At 45.8% G+C, this 22,951-nt stretch overlaps 4 protein-coding genes across 7 annotated transcripts; 2 read left to right on the top strand and 2 right to left on the bottom strand.

Moving 5' to 3' along the window:
* The first annotated feature begins 282 nt into the window (after positions 1–282).
* On the top strand, positions 283–4,393 carry LOC101778673. The gene is made up of 3 exons (XM_004967636.3): positions 283–508; positions 1,490–3,373; positions 3,778–4,393. Exons 2-3 carry the CDS (start codon positions 1,499–1,501, stop codon positions 4,108–4,110), a joined length of 2,208 nt encoding a protein of 735 aa, XP_004967693.1. The 5' UTR covers positions 283–508; positions 1,490–1,498; the 3' UTR covers positions 4,111–4,393.
* A 3,167-nt stretch (positions 4,394–7,560) lies between these two features.
* On the bottom strand, positions 7,561–9,391 carry LOC101778272 (presenilin-like protein At1g08700). The gene has a single exon (XM_004967634.4). The coding sequence runs from the start codon at positions 9,305–9,307 to the stop codon at positions 7,856–7,858; it is 1,452 nt and encodes a 483-aa protein (XP_004967691.1). The 5' UTR covers positions 9,308–9,391; the 3' UTR covers positions 7,561–7,855.
* Positions 9,392–9,851: 460 nt separating this feature from the next.
* On the bottom strand, positions 9,852–22,911 carry LOC101758684 (pyruvate kinase). The gene is made up of 9 exons (XM_022826306.1): positions 22,468–22,911; positions 18,721–19,182; positions 17,834–18,641; positions 16,002–16,673; positions 13,669–13,886; positions 12,367–12,612; positions 12,183–12,278; positions 11,954–12,105; positions 9,852–10,271 (listed from the first exon to the last, which is right to left on the bottom strand). Exons 1-9 carry the CDS (start codon positions 22,729–22,731, stop codon positions 10,070–10,072), a joined length of 3,120 nt encoding a protein of 1,039 aa, XP_022682041.1. The 5' UTR covers positions 22,732–22,911; the 3' UTR covers positions 9,852–10,069.
* Positions 14,985–17,311, top strand: LOC101777870 (E3 ubiquitin-protein ligase SIRP1). 4 transcript variants are annotated; one of them, XM_022826307.1, is made up of 2 exons: positions 14,985–15,241; positions 15,612–17,311. In XM_022826307.1, the coding sequence occupies exon 2, from the start codon at positions 15,955–15,957 to the stop codon at positions 17,062–17,064; it is 1,110 nt and encodes a 369-aa protein (XP_022682042.1). In that variant the 5' UTR covers positions 14,985–15,241; positions 15,612–15,954; the 3' UTR covers positions 17,065–17,311. The 4 variants fall into 4 exon arrangements, with proteins under 4 accessions (XP_022682042.1, XP_012701795.1, XP_004967690.1 ...); XM_012846341.2 differs by having other exon boundaries at positions 14,985–15,252; positions 15,889–17,311; XM_004967633.3 differs by having other exon boundaries at positions 14,989–15,241; positions 15,889–17,311.
* Positions 22,912–22,951: the final 40 nt, after the last annotated feature.

Below are 22,951 nucleotides of genomic sequence, written 5' to 3'. Positions count from 1 at the left end.
CCGATTGCTGCCGTGCTGGCGAGCCGCGGAGAGCGGCAAAAAGCTCCTGTCAGTGGGGCCCACCTAATTAGCAACCGGGGCTAGGGATGGACGAATCATTGACCAGGGGGGCAACTGCAAAATTGGCTTGGGCGCTTGGCTACTGGCTACGTCTCCATGCGCCTCCCTCCCTCCGGGTTAAAGACAGGCACTAATTAATCATTATTAGGTGCTCTAATCTAATCTTCTAATCTAATGAACGGGTGCCGGTGGGAGAAGATCCCTGGAGACCCGGTGAGAGAGTGACGACCTCGCTCTTCCCAAACTGTCCCTCCAATTTCTTTTCTCCTCTCCGTCCGTCCGTCTCTGCAGCCGCAAAGAGCAGGAGCACGAGCATCTCCACACTCCCACTCTCCCGTCTACTCCATGAGGGCGAGGTGAGCAAGACAAGACGGGGGATCGGAATCCCTCCCCGTTTCCCTCGGCGTCGTGATCTGGTCTCCGGCGTCAGCCCTCTTCCTCCCCAGAGGTAATGCGCGCGCGCTTCTTCCGCAGTGGTGGTGCTAGCTGCTAGATTGCGCAGGGATGCTTCCTGTTCTTTGCAATGTCTCGAGCGTTGAGTTGGGGATTTGGAGGATTAGGGGGGTTATGGGGCTGTCCCCTCCTGCGGCAACGTTGTGGTTGCTCTGGGGTTTTTTCACAGGCACGAGATTTAGTTTGCGCGGTAATATGATTTGGGTGCGGGAATCTGAGCCTCCCTCCCCTTGCGTTGCGTGGAAAAAGATGTGATTTCTTTTGGGTTCGTCTCCACCTGAAAAATGGACAGGGTTTAATGGAAGAAGATGTTTACTACTGTCTCCCTACAGCGTTGAGAGTATTTGAGCGGCAGAAAAAAATGTTTTTGAGTTTGTTGCCGTCTGCCCTTTTTTGAAGCTTTTATTTGGTGATTTTAGTCTTTTCGGTGAGATCTGGTGATCTAGACAGCCTGATTTGTTCCTTCCAATGGGAGAAAACTTGTCTCTCCGGGCTCAGTTTTGGAGAGTATTTGGAACTTTTTTTACGGCGAGCATTTTGAATTTGGAGAGCATCCTTTTGCTCTATCCTTTCATTTGGTTCTATTTGGTACGCCTTTGCCGTCAAACAGAGCAAGAGATCTGATGTGAATGCTGCTCATCACTTTCCCCTTTTATTTCTGTCCTTTTATATATAATAATGTGCTCAATGTGGGGCTTATCCATCATGCTTAACCTCTGGTTTATAATGGAAAACGCTGTTCTGATGTCTTCAATTCTAGTTTTTTTTTTTTGGTGCCGTGGGGTGTTTAACAATGTGCATGTTTCCTCTAAAAAGTTTGTGTATGTTTCATGGGAATGCGCTATCTAAATTGCTATCTTGTAGCTTGCTAGTAAAAGAAAGAGGTGGCACACTATACTATTACAACCCCTATTTTGGCAATGCTCTACATCACATTTCGTGGAACCAAATTTGACACCATGTGCTGACATTGTAGGTTTCATCTATGGGGCAAGATGCTGGCTTGAAACGTGAGGATCATTCTAGATTGGGAACAGGTCCCGGAATTTCGCAGACCTCTTGCTGTGTTAATGAAGAAAATGAGAGTCGAAACAGAAGATACCATCAGTTGAAATGCTCAGATAGCAACTCAGGGGAGTTAAGTCTGGACTACGTCCCAAATTTCCACTGCAGGAGCTTGCCAACAAGAAGCCGCAAGACAAGCACAGAACAAAGCATTGTGGGGAAGCGTGGTTCTATGTACCAGAGCTCTAGTGAAATTAGCAGAATCAGAAAAATCCAGGAGGGCAGGAGGAAAATAGACTCTGCATTTGGTGGGGATGCGTTTCTGTTGTTTGATATTGTCGATGCATCCTCTCGGCCTAGCACAAGTGGAGCTTATCTTCACTCCCACCGAAATCAGAGGTCAGGGGCTAAGTCTTCTGTGGAAACTACTCATAGGATTAATCGGGCATCGAAGGACTTTCTGGACCTTTCATTCCGTGAGCTTCCTGACGATAATTTTAAGCTAGATCGACCACGCTTGGACAGTACCATGTTGAAAAATGATGGAGGCGATGGCTTCTTGGAGATTTCTTTTGAGAAAGAGATCACAGACGGTGGCCCCTGCAGAGGTGCAGCTCCTTACTTGCTAGATGTTGAGTCAGGTAAATGTACCGAAACAGATTACCAACTCAAGACCAGTGGATGTCCCAGTGAGAATAACCATGGTGAGAGGGGGAGAGATTCAGCAAGCAGTTCCAAATCAATGTCGGAGAAAATAAGCTCTTCTGATGATACTTGCCGATCTGGCAGTGTTCAGCATCATATCATAGAGAACAACACTAAAGCTCGATCAAGCCCCTTCAAGAAGATGTTGGACCCAATCATGAAGTCCAAATCTCGTAGGAGCCCATCTCTTGCTGAAAAGGGAGACCCCAACTCTATAACCGGGCCTGGTAGCAGGAAAAATTCAATGTCCCGCAAATCATTGTTGGGTGATTTTTCAAGAACTGAACAAGCATCTAGTTGCCAGCCGATTGGAGAAACACAGCGTATCACATCTGCTCTGTCACCTGCTCATCTTCAAGCGGTTCTTAGATTGGATTCCAAGAATGGTGTACAGGTTTCTGAATTTTGTGTTGAGGGCCTGGAAGAATCCATTTCCGCCCGGAATTGGAAAACTGGTGATGAGTTGAACTCTATTTACACCTTACATAGTGGTGGAAAACGATCCAGCGCTGCTGGAAGGATCTCCAAAGATGGAGGCTGGAATTTACCCCCAATTGTAGGGCAGCTGCAGGTTTCATCTTATTTATGCTCTGAAGTTGGAAAAGATGGTATGGTGAATAATTCTGTCATTACCGAGTTTGTTTCGTACGATATTGCTCATGCAAGGCGAATTGTTGAGAAGACTCAATGTACAGAGGCCCCTCAACAGCCACTATGCAGTGCCATTGATAAATCGATGTCTGGTGAATCTCCACAGATGATTAATCTGATGGACCAGCACAAGATTGGAAGAAATAACTCGGATGTATCAACATCCTGCCCATGGTCTGAAGAAGATCTTTATCCTCATTTGGAGATTGCAGCAACTGTAATAGAGGTTCCATTTAGTAAGGATAAGTCCAAGGATATGAAGAATGGTTCATCTCCTTGTTCTGTCAAAGTGGTTACACCTACTGGACTGCATGGTTTACCAAGTGAATCAGGAGCCAGCCCATCTCCCTTGCTGGATAGATGGAGGTATGGTGGAGGCTGTGACTGTGGTGGATGGGACATGGCTTGCCCCATTGATGTTCTTGGCAATGCATATGATGATAACTGGGCTGAATCTATAACCACAAATGCGAAACATCCTATGGAGCTCTTCGTTGAGGTACACTACACAATCCCAACCTTGATGTGCTTTTCTTTTTGTACCTATGTTAAGAGTGTTCTGAGGATACTGGGGTGTCCCAAATGAGAATCCAAAAATGATCTAAATGTCTTCTAGAAGCAACTTGCTGGCCCAGGACAATTACACACTGGGTTTCTGCAGCCATTCTCTCTAGCTATAAAATCACGTGTAAATTATACGACCAGCTTAGGCATAACTTTGAAGCGTACTTATTGGCTAACCGCCTAGAAAGTCAATATTTTAAGCCTTTGCAACCTTACTAAGCACACAAGCTTGGTGTTGGGCCCTGAGTTTTGCTGGCAAGTGTACGCACACTAGACCATCAATTTATTGATCTTACTCCAAACAAGAACAGTTGTGATGTGCATCCATTATTGAAACAGGGTAGCAAAGAAGAGCTCCCTGCCCTTTCCATGAAGGCGAATGGGAAAGGACAGTTTTTGGTGGATTTCCATGCGCGTCTATCAGCATTACAGGCATTCTCGGTTTGCATTTCTCTGTTGCACTGTTCTGAAGCTTCGATCGCCATCAGTATTGAGAAGGGGAAGCACAAGCTTTATTCCAACTCACTCAAGCTGCTCCTTGAGGAGGATGTGAGGCACCTAATTGAGGCAGTCACCGCAGAAGAGAAGAAGCAACAGAAGAAGAGCCGGAGACGAAAGGCACCTCCATCTGTTGTGCTTGACCCGCCTTTTTCTCCCATTGGAAGAGTATAGAATCGTGTGTAGCATTAATTGCCGGTCATGATTTGTCTTGATGTTCATATTTTTTGTATTTAAGGGGCAAATTTATGTTGTTCATAAGGATGGAGGTTGCATGTAGTTTTAGGTTTTGTACTGTTGAAATGTCGAATAGAAGAAAAGCTTAGGAGCAGTTCCATGTACCGATTGGAAGAACATAAGTAGATGAAGAAAGGCGCTAATCGCTTCTGTATGTAACATCACTTGAAACAATGTAGCATAGCATAGTGTTGATTCCAATTGTGCATTTTGAGGTTTTGAACTGGAGCCTGGAGGCGCATCGGAACTGACAGTTTTGACCATTAACCTACTAGCATTAGGCTTCCTGGAATGCCGTGCCCATTCCAGACCTTGCTTGGTGGTTTTTATTATGCATCGTGATTTGTTTAACAGGGGTGGGTTTAGGTCGGCCAGGAGGTAGGAGTTAAAATGTTGTCGGGATCTTGCGTGCTGTTGGCTCGTGTATGTTGTGCTGGAGAATCCCACCGGCTGACTGAAAATTCTGGAGCTTTTGGCGGGATTGGATTCGAGCCTGACCAAGTGGAGTCGTTTGTGTAGCGTTGCTGAGCATGGCGTTGTATGCTTGTTGGTTTGCTAGTACAAGCCAGAGAAATTGCTACGTGAAGTAGATGGACGGCAAAGGCCCAAAGAAAAGAGGAAGACAAAGTTTGAGATGGTGGACCATTTGTGACCCAGATTTGGAATTTGAGCCTTATGTCTGTGACCTGACCGTGACCGTCTGGCTTTTGCTTTTGTCCCTCCTGGCACCTGGACAAGATGAAGAGCCAGGCATGCAACCTGCCTGTGAATGTACTCCAAACAAGAATTTTAACTGCAAAGTAGGTTGAAGCAGACATGCAGCTGAGCTTTTCTGTTTGGTGAAGAAACAAAAGGTTTCCACTTTTCTGCACTCCGGGATTACCAAGCCACCCTGCAGTCTGCAAATGCGAGGCCGCCACCTCCTGCTACTGTGTTGGTTATTCTAGTACCAAGAAATGTTGCAGACCTCATCGACTATATGCTTCCTGCAGACTTTATATTACGACGAGCACTGAGATCAAAACTAAAAACGCAGAGCAGAGAACTTTCAGCTAGAATACCATGCTATGCCTGAGCTTGATGGCATCGCCTATGGTGTTGTTCTACAGCTCTGCTAATTGCCCTGCTGCTTGCCATTGCCCAGGAACACAAAAGAGCTGCTTGCCGTTCAAATGTTCAGAGAAACTCTGATGTCCCAACCCAATACAGCGACTGCGTAAACTTCGTTCAGAATCTAATGGAGCCATCAGCAGAGAATTATCTTTCAAGCAAATCGTACATTTAAGAGTGCAGGGGTATCTTTTTAAGCATCAAGTTTTGATCTAACAAAATCTATAAAAAGAGAATAACATGGTCCCACAGAAACAATGAAAGAAAACTTAAAAAAATAATAAAATAAAAAGCAGCAAAAGAGTTGACTGCAAAAGCGTATTTACGTCTCTGCGTTTGACGTGTCTCGCATGCTCCCATTGCCGAACCTCACCCTTTTCTTTAAACAAAAATAACTGAGTGGTTGCTCTAAATCAAAGATCGTAGACTACGATGCAAATATCAAAATTGAACTGAGTTGAGGTAGGAGATAACAGGCGAACGATTACGAAACTCTCACGTAGAAAGCTTGTTACGCCACGGTTCTGATTTGAAAACTTGAAGAAGGGAACACGTCTTGCTCTGTCACAAACTTGCGCCAACCTAGTTACCAAGGGAACAAACCGGTGGGGACAAGCCAAAGATGTCTCTGAATGGGGTGTTGGAAACTAGGTCTAGGCGCGTGGTGACCCAAACACATACTACTGGATCTACACTCACTGCCTCTATTCAGACAGCTCGGCCTGATTGTTTCGGTTTTGGTCTGAATCAGAAAGATATGTAAGGAGAGTTGAGTGATCTATCGATGATCCTACGGAGAAGTATTTTATTCAATACTGATATACAAATAGTTCCATTATCCAGCAGCTTCAACTAAATCGCTAACAGTAACAGTCATGAAAATCCCTCCAACATACAAAATCCAGTGACTGTAGTACAGTAGACTACTTCAAGCTCAGGACACGAGAGAAATGTGAGGGTCAGATGGCCGACAGAAGCATAACAACTAGCAAGATACTATCCCGCAAACATTATACAAACACCTTTGTGAAAATACATCAAAGACAGCCCCCTTAGCAATAATACATCAAGCAAGATGCTGGTCTAGAATCATAATCAGCAATATACCAATATGGCAATATCACCACACTAGAACAACAATTCCTTATCATCTACAGTATTCTGCATATCAAATGATACAGAAATGCCTCACGCATATATGCCATCCAGACACAATTCAACTACTTGACCAAATGATGCAGTACAGCAAGCAAAATGATGCACTAACAGCAGCTATGGCAAGAAACATTTGCGAAATATTTTACAACTGAATGAGGATATGCCGTACCAAATCATGGATATAAAAAAAAAAGGCTGTCTGCCATGTTCGCATAACTGGGATTACCGGTGCGTATTGGCACATCTATAAGAGAAACCTTTGCTTATATAGAGGATATGTACAGGCCATGGATGAAAAGAGAAATATTGTCAAATGTGGGTAGCTGAAGAATGTTAATCAAGACCATGGCTCAAGCCATTGTGATTGCTGTTGTCCTTCAATTTTGTAGCGTAATCCAAAACGATGAGGTTTGGAGTCGGGGACAAACTGAACTTGGCAAAAGATGGACCTAGTTTACAAGATCTGGCATGCATTCAGTTTTGCAATGTTACCTTGTCAGAGATAGTGTCTGGTTTCTAATTGAAAAATGGTCTTCAAATTCCCACCAATTGACTTACCTAAGCTTAAAGTAGCTGAAGTGCTTGACACCAAAGAAGAAAACACCAACCAAAAGCAAAAACGATAGAGCAAAAATACTGTGTTTAGCAAAATTTTCAGGTGACAAAAGTAACTGGAATTGACAAGGGTGTAAAATGTTTTTCTTCCAGTATATCATGTTGGATGGCCTAAGAAAAACAAATTTGCACTAATGATAATTTTAAAAAAAATGATAGGGACAAATGTTTAAGATGCTTACCCTCATCTGCGCCTATGTATTTACAATGCTAATATGAAATAAACCTAAAGGAGAATTCGCATCTGTACCAATGCTTTGCAGAATCATTCAGTTCTTTCAAACTACTTCCAAATTAGAACAGTGAGAAGCATAGCCTATCAACTCCAAATAAAACACTTAACTTATTGAATATATTAAATATTGAAAAGGCCTGAAAGAAAGTCACGAAGAGGGCTAACTCCCTGTTCAAAAACTTTCATCTATAGGTGGAAAATGATTAGTTAATTGAACATAGACTGATTAAGAACATGATGGATGACAGATTACTCAATCACTCACCTTATAGTGAAAAAATACCAATTTCGAAGAAGAATAAAATAAGCCAAAGAACACGGAATGCAGAATACTTCTTCCTGAATATCATGTCAGGTTGGTACAACTACACAACAAGACATGGGCTAAGTCTATCTCCAATACTACCACAGAATCTAAGGTCTTAAGCATTCCTAGAAATAAATACGAATGACTGTTTACGAGAAGTGACCAACAAATTTTTAGTCACTCTCACAGAGAATGCTGACCAACCTCTTTCTTTTGGTTCATACACATCTAAATGACAACATCAGATCAATGAGAAGTCAGAACATCACCAAGTTTGTCGAAGCACCAACCACAAATGGCTCCATCAGTAACCGCGTCAAGAAGTAGAATGTCACTCCCAGCATAATAGAGATTGGAAGTGCAGGCAGCGCATGCCGGCATATTGACAGCAAGATAAGGGTGCAGCCAAGCCCAGCAATGATGGCAAGGTAGCATGCATACACCGTCATCAGATCATACATAGCAGCTCTCCCAACAAGCACACTGTAGAAAACAAAATCACCAAGGCCCAGCTTGATGCCCCTGGTGGACTCAAACATCTCAAAATCCAGAGGAGGCTCTGAGGATGAACTTTGTCTCTGCTCCTCATCCGAAGCTGCATTGTTGGTAGATGCTGCCGACACCAGAGGCGCCGTCTCTTCTTCCTCAGGCTGTTCAATTTGAATGACAGCATGCTGTGAACTCCCACCCTGAATTGATGGCAGCTCTGTTGAAGTCACTGGAACCTCCCTTTCAAGGTTATCCATTTGAAGCACAGAACCACTTGATCTGTTCATCTCACCAATGTTTGATTGGCCTCTTCTGAGATCCCTCATTTCCACGACGGCACGGCTGGCATCTTCATCCTGCTCCACCCTGTCATACCGGCTGCCACCGGCCCGACCAGAATCTGTCATGGTTTGCATCTCCACCGATCCCATGGCTGAAGCATAAGAGGAAGAGCTTGTCGCCGGGCCGACTGTAGGCCGGGACTCGTAGACGAGCGCTGGGAGCTCGTCGTCCCTGGAGGATGCCAGCTCCACAAGCATCCTGAGTGGTCCCCGCGGCGCGAGCACGGCGACGAGGTCGTACAGGGCGAGCGCGACGAGCATGATCCATGTGGTCCACTCGGGGAGCCTGGAGAGCCAGGCGGCGACGATGACGGCGAGCGCGACCATGTACCCCTGGCGGACGAGGATGGGGACGGCGGAAGCGAAGACGGAGAGGACGCCGACCGCGGCGCCGTTGAATAGGAGCAGGAACGCGGTGGGCGCGTCGAGCGGGGCTGCGAGGCGGCGGAGCACGGCGGCGGCGATGGCGCCGCCCATGGAGAAGATGACGAAGAAGGCGGAGAAGCGCATGTAGTTCTTGAGGAAGCCCGTGCAGCGGTAGTAGTAGAGCGCGACGAGGACGAAGGTAACGACGGCGACGAGGGCGACGAAAACCGCGGCATCGAGGAGCGCGCCGAGGAACTTCTGGGCCGGGGTGTCGTTGGGGGACTCGAGGTAGACGAGCGTCGCTGCAGTGACTGGCGGAGGCGAGGCCCCCGCGGGCCCGGAGGACGGCGGCGAGAGGAGGGAGATGAGGAGCACGACGAGGGCCATGCAGATCGAGACCGGGGACATGACCGCCAGCACCTCCGCGCCGAGGGTGTCGAGCACGGAGGCGGCGCTTAGGGGATCCTCCGCAGCGGGCGCCGGCGCCGACGCCGGCGAGGCGGCGGGATCCATGCTGCGGAGGGGGAGACGGAGAGGGGAGATCGATGGGGAAAAATTCTCTCTCGCCTACCAGAGTCGGAATTTTGGTCGTTTTCTATTTGGTACACGCTTTTGTCCAAAATTCCCGGGTTGATGAAGTTTAACAAAGTTTGAACCGATCAACTTAGTTTTTTTTTCCTTCCTTCTAGAAAACGGCTCAAAATTTTCTCTGATCTATAGCACTTTTTTGAGGATTTGAGCACTGATTTTTTTTTCCACGCATGATTTTTTCCTCATAAAGCTCCCAAACCCGAACCGTTAGTTCGTACAAAGGTCACCAGAGCGAAGGCAAACAACCTAAGAAGCAAATCAAGCGCTGCATGGGAGGAAGGAGAAAACGAGTGCTGGAAACGTTCAAAACACAAGTGCCGTTTATGTTTTGTCACAAGTATCGCACATTAGCCAAGGAGGCATAATCCAGCACAACGTTTTCAATTATAAGCTGCTTAATTCCATCAATCATAGCAAACTTTGTGCTTAACTAATAATGCATTCAATTACCAAGAAAGGCACAAAATTGTATGTCTATATGAGATACTTTATTGGAGGCTCTGTTGTCATCAAGATTATACCAGTAACCACAAATTCAGTCATCTTCTCAGAGAAACCAAAAGAACAGTAGCGAAATCGATCATCAAACACAAAATTCTTCCATAGTTCACACTCAGGCACCAGTGCTGGTATTATGGTATATGATACCAAATTGGAGAAGTCATCCGCCATTATCTAAACACACTAAGATTTATTGCGATTGGCCTTCTCCTCGATACCAGACTGCGAAAATCTCTTCCTCAGGACCTCAAGGACTTCTTCCATCTTCACATCCTTGACTCTGAGCAGCACCATTGCATGGTACAGCAGATCAGCCATCTCCGAAGCTGTGCGGGATTGGTCCTCGTTCTCGAGCAGTGTTTGAATTAGTTCACCTGCTTCTTCACTGGAAAATATGCAAAAAAGATAACGCAATTAACAAACAACTCCTGACAGAGGCAAATGATATGAGCTTGTAATTATGCTGATTTTTTTTCCCTGCCACACAGGGTGTCTTGCTAGGTGAGGCAAATGAATAAACCCAGTAACTACACTACAAGTTTATATCTTGCATAGCACCTGCCATTGATGATTTGTGATGCCAAATTTAAGATGTATAAGGAAAAAAAACTTATGATAATCATACCCAAAGTTTTGGAAGCAGGATAAAGAGAAGAATTGGACACTAGGACCATGTTTAATGCGCGGAGTATCAGATTGGGACTAGATCTGTTGTGCTACCTTTTATTCTTCATGTGCACCCTACCATATGAAATTGTTGAAAGGAGCAGCTAAGAGGTTAATAAGGTTGCAAGAGGATTTTATCCAGATAAAAAAGAATCTAAGAATTTATTTTGTCAGACAGCTAAGAACAAAAAGGTCAGGATAAAAAAGAATATAAACACAACTTTTTTTGTTTACAAAATCACTAAGTTGCTGTCTACTAAACATATGGACTACAAAATGTATGACCCAGATCCATAAATACTTGTTTATACTTAAAACTAGGAATCTGTTGATGGCGGCTCCATTCTTTAATATATATGTTTATTCACAAAACAGTCAACCGGATACTATCAATTTTGGCCTCCTACACCAATTAAATCTTGTTGCACCAAGTCAATCCATTAATCCTTCAATCAAATACACTATGGAAGTAGAAATAAGCACAACTAAAGTATCAAGCTAATTCAAAATCTAATGAAGATTAAGGCCAGAGTCATACAATTTGAATATCGGACTCATTCAATGTATATTTAAAGAAAGTCAGAGAAAACAAAAAAAATGTGCAACATACGCCAAAAAAACGTGCAACATAAAGGATTATCAGTAGCAGATTTCTCTACTGGATTATTCCATCGTGCCACAAACATTTGAAGCTGTGGGAAGTGTCCTATTAAACCTTTTTTTATCATTGATGCACAATATAATTTTGAATGTTTAGCTTCAGTTCCCTCCGTCCCAAATAATAGGTCGTTTTGGCTTTTTTAGGTTCATAGATTTTGTTATGTATATAGACATAATGTACATATAGATGCATAGCAAAATTTATGAATCTAGAAAAGGTAAAACGACCTACAATTTGGGACAAAGGGAGTACCTATTTATTTTACTTAAAATTATTTCTATAATGTCACCATTTTGTAATCTAAAAATAATATGACCAAAACCACAGGTCCAACTGCATCTCAGGAACTATGAACAGTTACAATTGAAGTTGACCTAATGGTATAGAGGAGTATGCATGCCCACTGTGATGATAAAAAAAACACATGTTAAAAACACTGCAAACTATCTAAGAACTTGAAAGCAAGAATACACAGGAACAAACTGATATCCCATCAAAAACCATACAGTGACAGCTAAAGATGGCAAATATGATAGACATAGCACAATACAATAAGGATAGCAACAAATGCATTGCTCTATTTCAAAAATGCACAACTTGGTAAACCCGGCTGAGAGAAAGAAAGAAAAGGCTCCATGTTTTTTCTATTAATTGTCTTGCCACTAAGTTTATTGATAGTTTTTATACGCAGGAGCAGGACCATAGAGGCAAAGACTCAGAGAAAGCATAACATTACAGACCGTATTTTTGAGCAAAGCAGCTGGTTATCAAGCAGTAATTTTTTCGTCCATGATGGTTTCCCACTTCCTTCAGTAACTGTCTCCTCCTGCCGTCTACTAATTGTATCTTCAAGTGAGTATAGGGTTGTCATGACCTGCCTATCTTCATTGGGCTGTGAAGGTAAATCATATTTTAATTTTAATCACAAGTAGAAGTCTATTGCAGGAAAGTGAACTTAATAATGGGTACCTTCGAACCTTGTAGAGCATTATAAACTGAAGTATAATAACAGGTTTCTGCTCCTGTATGGCAGGTAGGTCCATCTGGCTTTCCAAGGTATATTATCTAAGTTGCACAAAAAACAAAACATTCATGCATTTAGTACCCACAGAAGTCAGTGAAAGTATTTATGCACGATGTAGGATATGCTTACAGAATCACGGTCACAGTCCAGGAAAATGTCATGCACATTGATGAAGTTCATGGACGTCTCCCCTTTCGTCCACAAGGAAGACCGCGAGCGGCTAAAGAATGTAGCTTTCCTAGTTGATATAGTTTTTGCAAGGGCTTCTTTGTTAGCAAAACCTTGCATAAGAATGGCTCCAGTATCCACATGTTGTGCAATAGCAACAGCCAACCCTTTGCTGTCCCACTTTACACTGTCTAGTAATGTGTCAACCTGATTTTTGGACAAGCACAACAATGAATCTATATTAGCTAGTGTTTACTTTGATAGAAGAAAGTCACTAATAAAGGGCAATGCAAAGCAAGATATACTATGAATACATGTTTCCAACATGGAAATCTATTTTGCAATGGTGGTGGGACATGGCTGCCATGTGGCAAAGAAAAACTGATGAGTCAGCTGTGCTACATGTGCAAAACTACTTTGAAATGGACCGAAGGACAGGTTAAACGGTTGAAAAGTTAAGGAACTAAAGATTTCTGGTATTACAATTGAGGGACGAAAATTAAAATTCATCAATAGTTTTTTTGAGGAAAACTTCATCAATAGTTGAGGGATGAAAAGGGACTAAATCCTTTTTTTTAAAAAAAATTAAGAACTAAAGATATCAGCTGATGACAGCCTGTTATAACGGACCACCGACCATACAACATTGATCTAAATCATCTAATCATATTACATAAATGCTATATAATATCACCACTAATCAACAGGGTAAGATGCTAGGCAACAACAGGACCATTTGGTGTTTCATCCAAGTTCATAACTGATTAGCATTGCTTCCAATGTTCCACAACGTGCAGTCAAAATTACTTAATTGGCATCATGATTTGCACTTGATAACACAAATATGCATCTAAGCACACAGAAGCTCCATGGCGCATCTAGCAAGTTGGCTGCAAGTAGTGTACTACCACAATCATTTCTTCAGAGGCTACTATATACTGCTATCTTATTTGCACCAACAAAGGAAGCTATACAAATCAAGAGGCAAGCATCAATAAATAGCATCGGCTCACTGCAAGAAGCCCCCATTGCTGAAATTCTCCTTGAGTGGAACCAACAAAACATTGCGCAGCACTAGTTGTGCATCCTCATCTAGGCTTGTATCCAACATGTGGCAGTGTGGCACACCTTACCCTCACCAGGGTTCTAATTGTAGGAACGGACTGTAGTCCTATAGTGGCTTGCAGTCCGCCCCAATCCCCAACTGATTTTCGCCCGTATGGAAACAATAAAGTAAAAATTCGCGAAAAGAATATTCCAAACCTTAGGGTCGACGGCTACAGTTCCAGGCGCAGACTGCCCGGAGCCCGCCGCCACGGAAACCGCCGGGTACGGCTCCCTGCGCCGCCACCCCGGGGCCGAAGACACCGCGGCGGCGCGAAGGTTGGGGCGGGATGTCCTGCCGCTGAAGACGACGTCGCTGGAGGAGGAGGATACGGGGGCGCGAGTGGGTGCGGCCGCCGCCATCTGTGCCGTCGGTCAGTCACGCGAGGCTCGGCGGCTCGAGTGTGAGTGCTTCCGCTCGTAAGTCGTCACGTCACCTGGTCACACTCATGAGTCATCGTGCTCTCTGCTTTGGTCAGGTGGCGGGCCCGGCCCAGGCATCCTTATAGGCAGGCCTCCCTGGTTGCTTGAATGAAGCCCGCGGAATCTTTGGGATGGCCCAGCCCACCATGTCGAAAGCCCGCATTTCCTCTCAGAAAAGCAGTCAACGTCCCCCCAATTACTGAAAATAATAATACGGCGACCTCCGCTCCAAAAGGGTTGAAAGTGAACATGAACCCACGAAATCTCAGGGCAAATAAAAAGGGTAAAAAAAATCCAGCTTAATTCCCCCTAAGAAGAACATGAAAACATTAAATTTCGACTAAATGACGTTCCTCTTGAACTCTAACATGGGCGGAGGATTATTCGTGGACTTTCATGGTGCATGTCAGCAAGGTACCAAATCCTTTGCATTTCTCTCCTTTTCTTTTCTTTTTACAGTCTGTTTCCCGTCAATTCATGTCTGAATCGAGTTGAAGTTTTCGAACGAGACAGTTTTGGATGCACGTCAGGTAACGCTGCCCCATGTCACCTCCCTTCGAAAGGGAACTCTCTACGGTTTCGCCGGCGTACGCCACGCCAGCAAGGCGGCTAGCCAAGCTAAAGTACCAGCTGACATCAGATGGCAACCCAGTCAGTGCACCCATAAAGTAAGGGCTGACATCAGAATTTCGAGAAATCACACCATCTTTTTTCCCAGAGAGAGAGAGAACGAAAATATATATATAATTTTTAAATATTCAGCTGATGTGGCACCCACCCCCCACCTCCACGGCACCGCGGCGTCACTGAGGCACATGCAGTGATGATCAGCGAGGGAAAGCGGGCCCCACTTGTCAGCTTTCTTTCTTATTATTTCTCCCCCTTTTCAGAACCCTCCTCGCCTATTTCTGGGCTGGCCGGAAAGCGAAACCCCACCACCACTGAACTTTTTTTAGCCCTTTCGGAGAAATGTTTTTTTTTCTATTACACAAGAACAGCGAGGAATTCAGGTGGGAGGGTGAGAAGCTTAAAATTAGAAGGCCAGCGCAATAATTGAGCAGGCAGGGGGTCCCTCCTAATCACTGCCCTAAACATGTGTTCCCCCGGCGTATTATATGAGGAGCAGCAGCTCGAGGTCGTAATCGATGCGAGGAGAGGAGGATGCCGCCGCCGCTGGTAATATAAAGCAGAAGAGGCAGGAGAGGCCGGCCCCCACGTCTGGCCTTGCTGCTCTTCCTCCCCTCTTCCTTCCCCCACATGCCCTGCCCCCCGCCCCGCCCCGGCCCTGCCCTGCTGCGCTGCGCCCAAGGTGATTGATTGGTTGGTTGCTTGCTTGATTCGTTTGACGCTTTCCCCATTTCTTTGCTTCCATCTTTCTTTCTTGTGGATCCGTTCGTGCTTCTGGTCTTATCGTCAGATTGGGAGTCTGCTATGATAGCTATTGTTCATCTTGCAGAAAGGATGGTTGAGAGTTTTTTTTTCATTCAACCTGTTAGATGATATATGATGTGCATTTTGTTATGCTTGTTTTGCCTTGTTTGGATTGATCCAATCTCGGGGGGTCTTTGAGGCGAGCCTTGTGAAATTGCTCCATCCCTGTTGCCCTGTCCTTGTGTTGGTTTCCTGATTGGATCGTGTGTTAGCTTCCTAATGTTTTGTTTGACCTTGCTCTTGCGTAGATGATACTTCAGCAAGAACGCGTGTCCTTGTCTTTTGATTTGCAAGCTTTCAATGAAGCCCGCATCTGATCTGTGCATCGCAAGAACATGCAAATGATTCGATCTGTCAAATGTGTTTAAGGACGTGAGTGTAGCACGTCGAGAAATAGAAATGGTTCGTTCCTGCGTTCGGTGGGAGACCATGACCTGCGCAGCTCGAATTTGTTTTCCCAATCACTGATTAGACCATTCACGACATCAAGACTCTGATCTTTCCTTCCCGGTCGATTTGTCGCAGCTGAATCTCCCCCCGAACAATTAGAGTAGCTGCATTGGCGGGGAAAGCGCAAGAAGCTCGGCGGCAATGGCGGAGCAGGCGGCCGCCGGGAGCTACTGGTGCCACATGTGCACCGTGGCGGTGAGGCCCGCACAGGGCGAGGCGGAGATGAAGTGCCCGCACTGCCACAGCGGCTTCCTCGAGGAGATGGAGACCGCCCGCGGCGCGGCCGCGGCCGACGGCGGCGGCGGCGGCGCGTTGACCGAAGTGTACCCTGGCGCGGACCGCCCGAGCTCCATCTGGGCGCACGCCATCCTCAGCTCGGGCGACAGCTCTGCCCGCCGCCGCCGCAGCCGGCGCCAGCCGGAGCCCGGCGGCGGAGACGTCCACGACTGGGACGAGCACGAGTTGACGCGGCGCCGGCGCCGCGTCTCCGCGTTCCTGCGGCTCCTGCACGAGGTCCGGGAGCGCCAGCTGCAGCGCCTGGAGGCGGCCGCCGGCGTCGCCATCGAGGGCGACCAGCTGACGCCTTTCGGCCGGAGCCTCTTCATCGGCGCCGCTGGCGGCGCCGCCACCGCCGAGCATGGCGTGGCGCTGGGCGACTACTTCCTCGGCAACGGCCTCGACGCTCTGGTGCAGCAGCTGGCCGAGGGCGACGCGGGGCGCCAAGGCACGCCGCCGGCCAAGAAGGAGGCCGTCGAGGCGATGCCAACCGTCGAGATCGCCGGCAGCAACGGCGACGACGCGGCCAGCTGCCCGGTCTGCCTGGAGGACTACGCGCCCGGCGAGCGCGCCCGGGAGATGCCCTGCAGGCACAAGTTCCATGCCAACTGCATCGTGCCGTGGCTGGAGATGCACAGCTCCTGCCCCGTCTGCCGGTTCCAGCTGCCGGCCGACGACAATAAGAGCTCATGCGGCGGCGGCGGCGACGGCGACAGCGGTGGCTACGTCAGCGTCGATGCTTATAACGAAGGCAATGACAATGGCGGCGGGGATGGCGGGGCAGGGTCCGCCGGCAATGCTGAGCCCGAGCGCATCAGCGTTGCGGAAGCCGAAGAGAGGGGCAGGCGGCTGACGGCAGGCGTTGCGGAAGCCGACGAGAGCGGCAGGCGGCTGCCGGCGTCCCTACAGTGGCTCAACAGCCTGTTCTCGCCGTCCGGCGGCAGCAGCAGCAGCTCGCAGCACTGGGAGGATTGAGCAATGGCGACGATTGCTGCTGGCTGAGCCCATCGGTGCCAATGTACATAGGGGGAGCATGCCGAGTTGGTGCCGTGGAAATTTGGAGCCTTTTTCAGTGTGTTAGTTTTGTCATGTAATATTCGCTGTGAAACAGTTCTCATTGTCGTCAAAAGAACAGACATGGGCAGGTATATGAACTTGCCTCTTGCGTGAATTTGGTGCTAGCAGCGTCTTCAAGCCAAATTTGGTTTCTGCAGAGCGCTAATCCGGGTTTCTGGAAGTTTAACGAGCAGCATCATAATAAAAAATATCTTTAAAAAAGTTTAACATTACACAGCTCAACGTCTATTTGATTTGCCAGCACGCAGCTAGAGTTTCATGTTGTCAACGGATCAAAGGCCAGTTGGTTGAACAGCACTCTACTTAGACACAGCTAGTCTACTGGTAATTTTTTTTACTCAAGACTAAATCGATATTCGATCATCTGCCAAACTCATAAACAAGCAGATTTCTGGTCAATGAACAAAAAATAATCAGCAAGCATGTGAAACAACCATTTTCCATAATATATTAGCAGTAGCAACACAGCTGCAGTTAAGTAGCTATATTGGTTGCTGATTGTTTAAATGCCTAACCTCTAAACGATAAATTGTCACAGCCTCATAACAGCCAAGGTAACAAAACCCAAAGTCACTATCTTTGGCAACAAAAACTGTGGATATGCTGATATGCTTAAGCAGCCTTACAAAAAATCACCCCCAGGCAAAATGGTCTCTCCCCCCCTAGCTCACAGTCAAGAGCTTGATGACGGATGCAATCCCGATCCGGTGCAGGGCCACAACAGACTCCCCCGTGTTGCATAGCCCCATCACCTTCGCGTTTTCAATGGCAAAACCAAGTGCTTCTTCAGTGGCTTCACTGTCAAAGGCCTTGGCATTGGCGGCACTCAGCATCGGGATCACACCCCTCACGATGAGGCTCTGCCTTGCCGGTCCCTCGTCGCTGCAGGTCCAATCGAAGGAGTCTGTCTTCAGTTCAGGAACTACGACAGACAGTATCGGCATGGATGGCCTATACTTGGCCACAAGCCTAGCAGTTGTTCCTCCCCTGGTCAGGACCAAGATAAGCACCGCCCTGGCAGAGTTTGCTGTGCGGACGGCTGATGATGCAAGGCTCTCCAACGGGCTCATTGGAATTGGAGCTGAGGCCATGATTAATTTGAAAACAGCACCATAGTCAACGCAAGACTCTGCTTGCAAGCAGATCTTGGCCATAGTCTGCACAGCCAGCTCAGGATATGCCCCAGCAGCTGTCTCACCACTAAGCATGACACAGTCGGTGCCATCAAGCACTGCATTTGCAACATCTGTTGCTTCTGCTCGAGTAGGGCGAGGAGACTTGATCATAGATTCCAACATCTGAGTGGCAGTAACAACAGGCTTGCCCTGAATGTTGCACTTGAAAATCATCACCTTCTGCGCAAAGAATATCTTCTCTATAGGAATTTCCATCCCTAAATCACCTCTTGCCACCATAAAAGCATCAGAGTTTGCCAGAATATCATCGAAGTTAGCTACTCCCTCTTGATTCTCAACCTGCACATTCAAATTAATTATAACCTTGAATTCAGAAATCAATTAACTCGAAACTCAAAAGAGACTGCCATAGCCATACCTTAGACATCAGCATTATAGACTTGGCATGCTCACCAAGTATCTTCCTAACCTCCACAAGATCCGAACCCTTGCGAACAAATGACAAGGCAATCATGTCGATCTTGTTTGGGACACCCCACTTAAGGATATCCTCCTTGTCCTTGTCAGTGAGTGTTGGGAGATCAACAATAACTCCTGGAAGATTAACATTCTTCCTCTCACCAAGCATAGAAGTGTTCTCACAACGGCAGCGAACCAAGCCTTGCTCTTTATCACAGTGAAGCACAGTAAGAGTGATGGTACCATCAGCACACAATATGACACTGCCTGGCTTCAGATCCACTGCGAGCTTCTTGTAGCTCATAGATATCATTTTCTCATCACCCTTAATGCTATAATCTGTGGAAATTGTGATTTCTTGACCCTTCTTCAATTGAACAGGCTTCGCATCTTTCAAAAATCCAGTTCGGATCTCTGGACCCTGAAATTTATATAAGTAGATGCAATGAAGATATGACAAGTATACATTAATGGCACAGTTGTGCAAAGAAAAAAAAACAAGTGAACCCACTATTGTTTCTACACACAAGTCATACAGCTCAAGCAATATAAGAGTGACAGATATGTTTCCTTTTCAGACTAGCAAGTTGCTTATGCTAAGATTATGCATAGAAAAATCACTAGCGGATATCATCGTAGAATGTGCTGACCATTCACAGTAAGCTGAATTGAAGATGTGTGTCCCAATTAAGAAAGAAAAAAAGATCACAAACAGTATCACCCTATCAACCCATCCAGCCATGTATAGTTGCATACTGCAATTTTCTACATCAAAATACAAGGATGGCACGTCCTGATGCCTTATAGTTCTCAGTACATGTCTAAATGTAACCTAGATTTGAAAGGGACATATCATAGCTAATACAAACAAACGAAAGAACATCAGTGATACGACCTACCAATGCAGAACCAACCACATACAAATCAGGCACATTTTGGTATGACAACAGACCTTTAACTACACATATGTGTAGACTCACTGCTGAAGTTTGATCATATTCTTTGCTTTAAGAATAGAAAAAACAAGTACAATAACAGACAGTAACATCAATCCAAAACATAGCCATTGAGTAGCAGTAGAGGGTAATTACACTAAATCTACACAAATGTTATCCACAAATGGTGCTTCTGAAAATTACTAGTGGATCAACTTTCATAACCCAATCACAGATATTTTAAAAATCAATTGATGCTAATCTTTTCTAAGTTGTACTATGTCAGATCTGTAATGACGAGAATGTACATTTTGGGTTCAAAGCTACTGGCTGCCTAAGAGGATCAATATATAGGTTGTTAGAATAAGTCCATGGGCAAAAGTAATTTGGTTGGGGCAGCAGGTCATATGACGTAATCTGCACTCAGTTGAAATACTGTTAGCTAAATGATTTCTTCCCATCCGAACTATCAGGCTAATGCTAATGCCTGATTGTCACTTCCAGTGGTGGAAATTGGTATAAATTGGGTGCTGCAGATGTGTAGTTAGATATCACAACTGAATACATACAGTATGCCCATTGCCCAGTACCTAGACACTTTACAATATGGATGGAATATGATGTGTCACTAAGTATATCGAGCAAAGAGTCTCACTAGTTAACAGCTCCCTACAGCCGTCAGAAGGAGATTTACAGGATGAATTCAACTGATAGGTTGTATTTATCATAATTTTCACTGCCTGAATGACAATTACAAAATAAGGCCTCAGGGTTTGCAGGTCAGATCTGGTCCGTGTTTCATGCAGAAACTAGGCTACTAACTGAGGCCATCTTCCCTCAAGGGGGGCAAAGAAACAGAGTAAATTTCATCAAGGTAACCTAAACACAAAGGGAGCTAAAAAAATAGCTGGCAAGATTGGGCAAGGTCACACACTGATTGTGGATGGCTACCCCAACCCTAGATCTGACCATGATCGATTGCTGACATAAATCCATTGGAGATTGATGGTGATACTCATTTGTTCACAATAGATTAGAAGAGCAAGTATGTAAGTTGGATTGAGATGTATTGGTTGACTTATGGATAGGTTGCAACTTCGGACAGTGTAAGGTGAAAAGAACAATATCAAAGATGCCAATTTACCTTCATCAAGCTCAAGAGCACTTAATAAATGATAAGAAAAGACAGGAACAGGTTATCTATGTTAATCACCCACTGATATCTTGATCAAATGAGGTCTGGTCATATGGGAAGTTCAATTTGAGTTCCTCACCAGCTAGTCCAAAACCACCCTCTGTGCTCCATAATTATAAAATATTCTATACCACAAAGCCCAAATTGACTTTACAAGCATATTTCTATCTTGCAGCTGAAAGATGACAAACAATTATACAAGTATCACTGGCTAAATGAGTTAGTTTTTCCATTACCCAAACGTAAAAAATGATCAAACTTCTTTATTCACCATCTTATGGAAAATTGCTCGGTCCTAAAAGCATGACAGGAAATAGGTTAGGCCCATTACTAAATGATATTGTAAAGGGCCTTGGCTACGTACCAGATTCTAAATCACGCAATGGCAAACTGAGCCCCACAGATTGACTCAAATTATTTTTTGTAATTCAGTATGGTACTATTCCATACGATGCTTATGAGTTCATATCATTGCATTGCCGGAAAATTAACATGACAGAAAATTTTATAGATTGCACGTACATCAGGGGGATGCATCTACAATAACTAAAATCTTGTCCATTCACATAACTAAGAAAGCCACATAAATGACAAAAGATATATAAAAAATCAACAAAGAAAAGCAGAAAAGTAGATGGAATAATTCTGGGTTTTTTTCCCTTCCCTAGCATCATTCATTTGCTCAATTAGTCACCATGATTCACTATCTGCATTTTCTTCCATCAAACCAATTAAAAGATTGGAAGTTCTCAAAACAATATTGTGATTTCTGGTATTTATCAGCACTGTCAACAATTATATAACGCTATCAGACTTTACACTTTACACTTTAGCACCCCATGTCAAAAACAGTCCAGAACAGAACAAAATTCAGTTATGGCTGAAACATAGCCATGACAAGTGGCTGTGGGATGAGGACCACAGCCAACAGCACAAGGAAATTGACAACAGCAAACCAACCAATGGCGATTCAGGTGTTGGTAAGTACAACGAGTGGCTCCAACCCATCCAATTGCAAAATTCACAGGCAAGGCAAGCTAAATGCTGGATGGTGGACATTAATGCATAGATCTCCAAGGACTTTAATTGGTCGTCCACAACTGTCAGCTTAAATGGTGTAAGCCGAATTAACCTGTAGCTGCAGTAGTAACTAAAGAGCGACACCTAGCAGACTACGCAAGCACAAGCAGACAAAGGCATCTCGGGTTCGGCCAGCACGAATGGTCGGGGATTTCGGCCAAGGAATCACGAACGAGCAACAGCACACGGAAACGTCCAAAGAACGGCGGCGCCGAAATTCGGAACTAGAGATCACATCTAAGGTCAAGATCTCTTAAAGTTGGACCAGGGGAACCGAAATTTCGGCCTAAAACAGTCACAGGAAGTAACCCTAACCACTGAAACGGGAAACTCCAAAACCCGCAAGATGTCGAAGGCCCGTACAAACCTAGGTGGAGCAGGCGGCACGACAAACAAACCAGGGAAACAACGCCGAATCACAGATCGCGAAATGGAGCGCGACGCGCGAGGCCGCGAAGGTCGAGAAGGAAGGGAGGGAGGGACGGGGGGGACGGACCTTGGTGTCGAGCATGACGGCGCAGAGGATCCCGGTGCGCTCCATGGCGGCGCGGAGGTTGTCCAGCGTCTCCTGGTGGTACTCGTGGGAGCCGTGGGAGAAGTTGAAGCGGGCGACGCACATGCCGACGCGCAGCAGGCGCGAGATCATCTCGACGGAGCGCGAGGCCGGGCCGAGCGTGCAGACGATCTTGGTCTTAGGGCGGCGCCGCGCCGCGGGCTCCTCCCCCCACGCCGGCTCGCCCCCCGCCGCCGCCGCCGCCATCGCTAGATCTGCGCGAGGAGAGATGGAAGGGAAGGTGCGGCGTGTGTGCGGTGTGGGTGTGGTGTGGGAATGGGATTCGCTTGGCCGCCTCGCTCCTCTCTCCTCCCCCCTTTCTCTCGCTTTTGGGCTGCGGATGTTCTTGCTCTCCAAGAATGGGGGCGTCGAGGCTCCCAGAAGGATTCCTTGTGGAATAAATAATGGCGGTCTGGAATGGGAGGGA

This window comes from Setaria italica, chromosome V, assembly GCF_000263155.2.
Source record: "Setaria italica strain Yugu1 chromosome V, Setaria_italica_v2.0, whole genome shotgun sequence".
Lineage (NCBI taxonomy): Eukaryota > Viridiplantae > Streptophyta > Magnoliopsida > Poales > Poaceae > Setaria > Setaria italica.
This window is presented reverse-complemented; position numbering and strand designations above follow the sequence as displayed.

Bases quoted from the DNA above. Each gene is read 5' to 3' on its own strand.
- LOC101777870 (XM_022826307.1), top strand. From the start codon at position 15,955: ATGGCGGAGCAGGCGGCCGCCGGGAGCTACTGGTGCCACATGTGCACC.
- LOC101778673 (XM_004967636.3), top strand. From the start codon at position 1,499: ATGGGGCAAGATGCTGGCTTGAAACGTGAGGATCATTCTAGATTGGGA. The intron at 3,374-3,777 runs GTACACTACACA...TTATTGAAACAG, and splicing joins CTATGGAGCTCTTCGTTGAG to GGTAGCAAAGAAGAGCTCCC.
- LOC101758684 (XM_022826306.1), bottom strand. From the start codon at position 22,731: ATGGCGGCGGCGGCGGCGGGGGGCGAGCCGGCGTGGGGGGAGGAGCCC. The intron at 12,613-13,668 runs GTTTGGAATATT...TCCAAAAATCAG, and splicing joins CTGTAGCCGTCGACCCTAAG to GTTGACACATTACTAGACAG. The intron at 10,272-11,953 runs GTCTGTAATGTT...CATATTTTCCAG, and splicing joins CTGCTTTGCTCAAAAATACG to TGAAGAAGCAGGTGAACTAA.
- LOC101778272 (XM_004967634.4), bottom strand. From the start codon at position 9,307: ATGGATCCCGCCGCCTCGCCGGCGTCGGCGCCGGCGCCCGCTGCGGAG.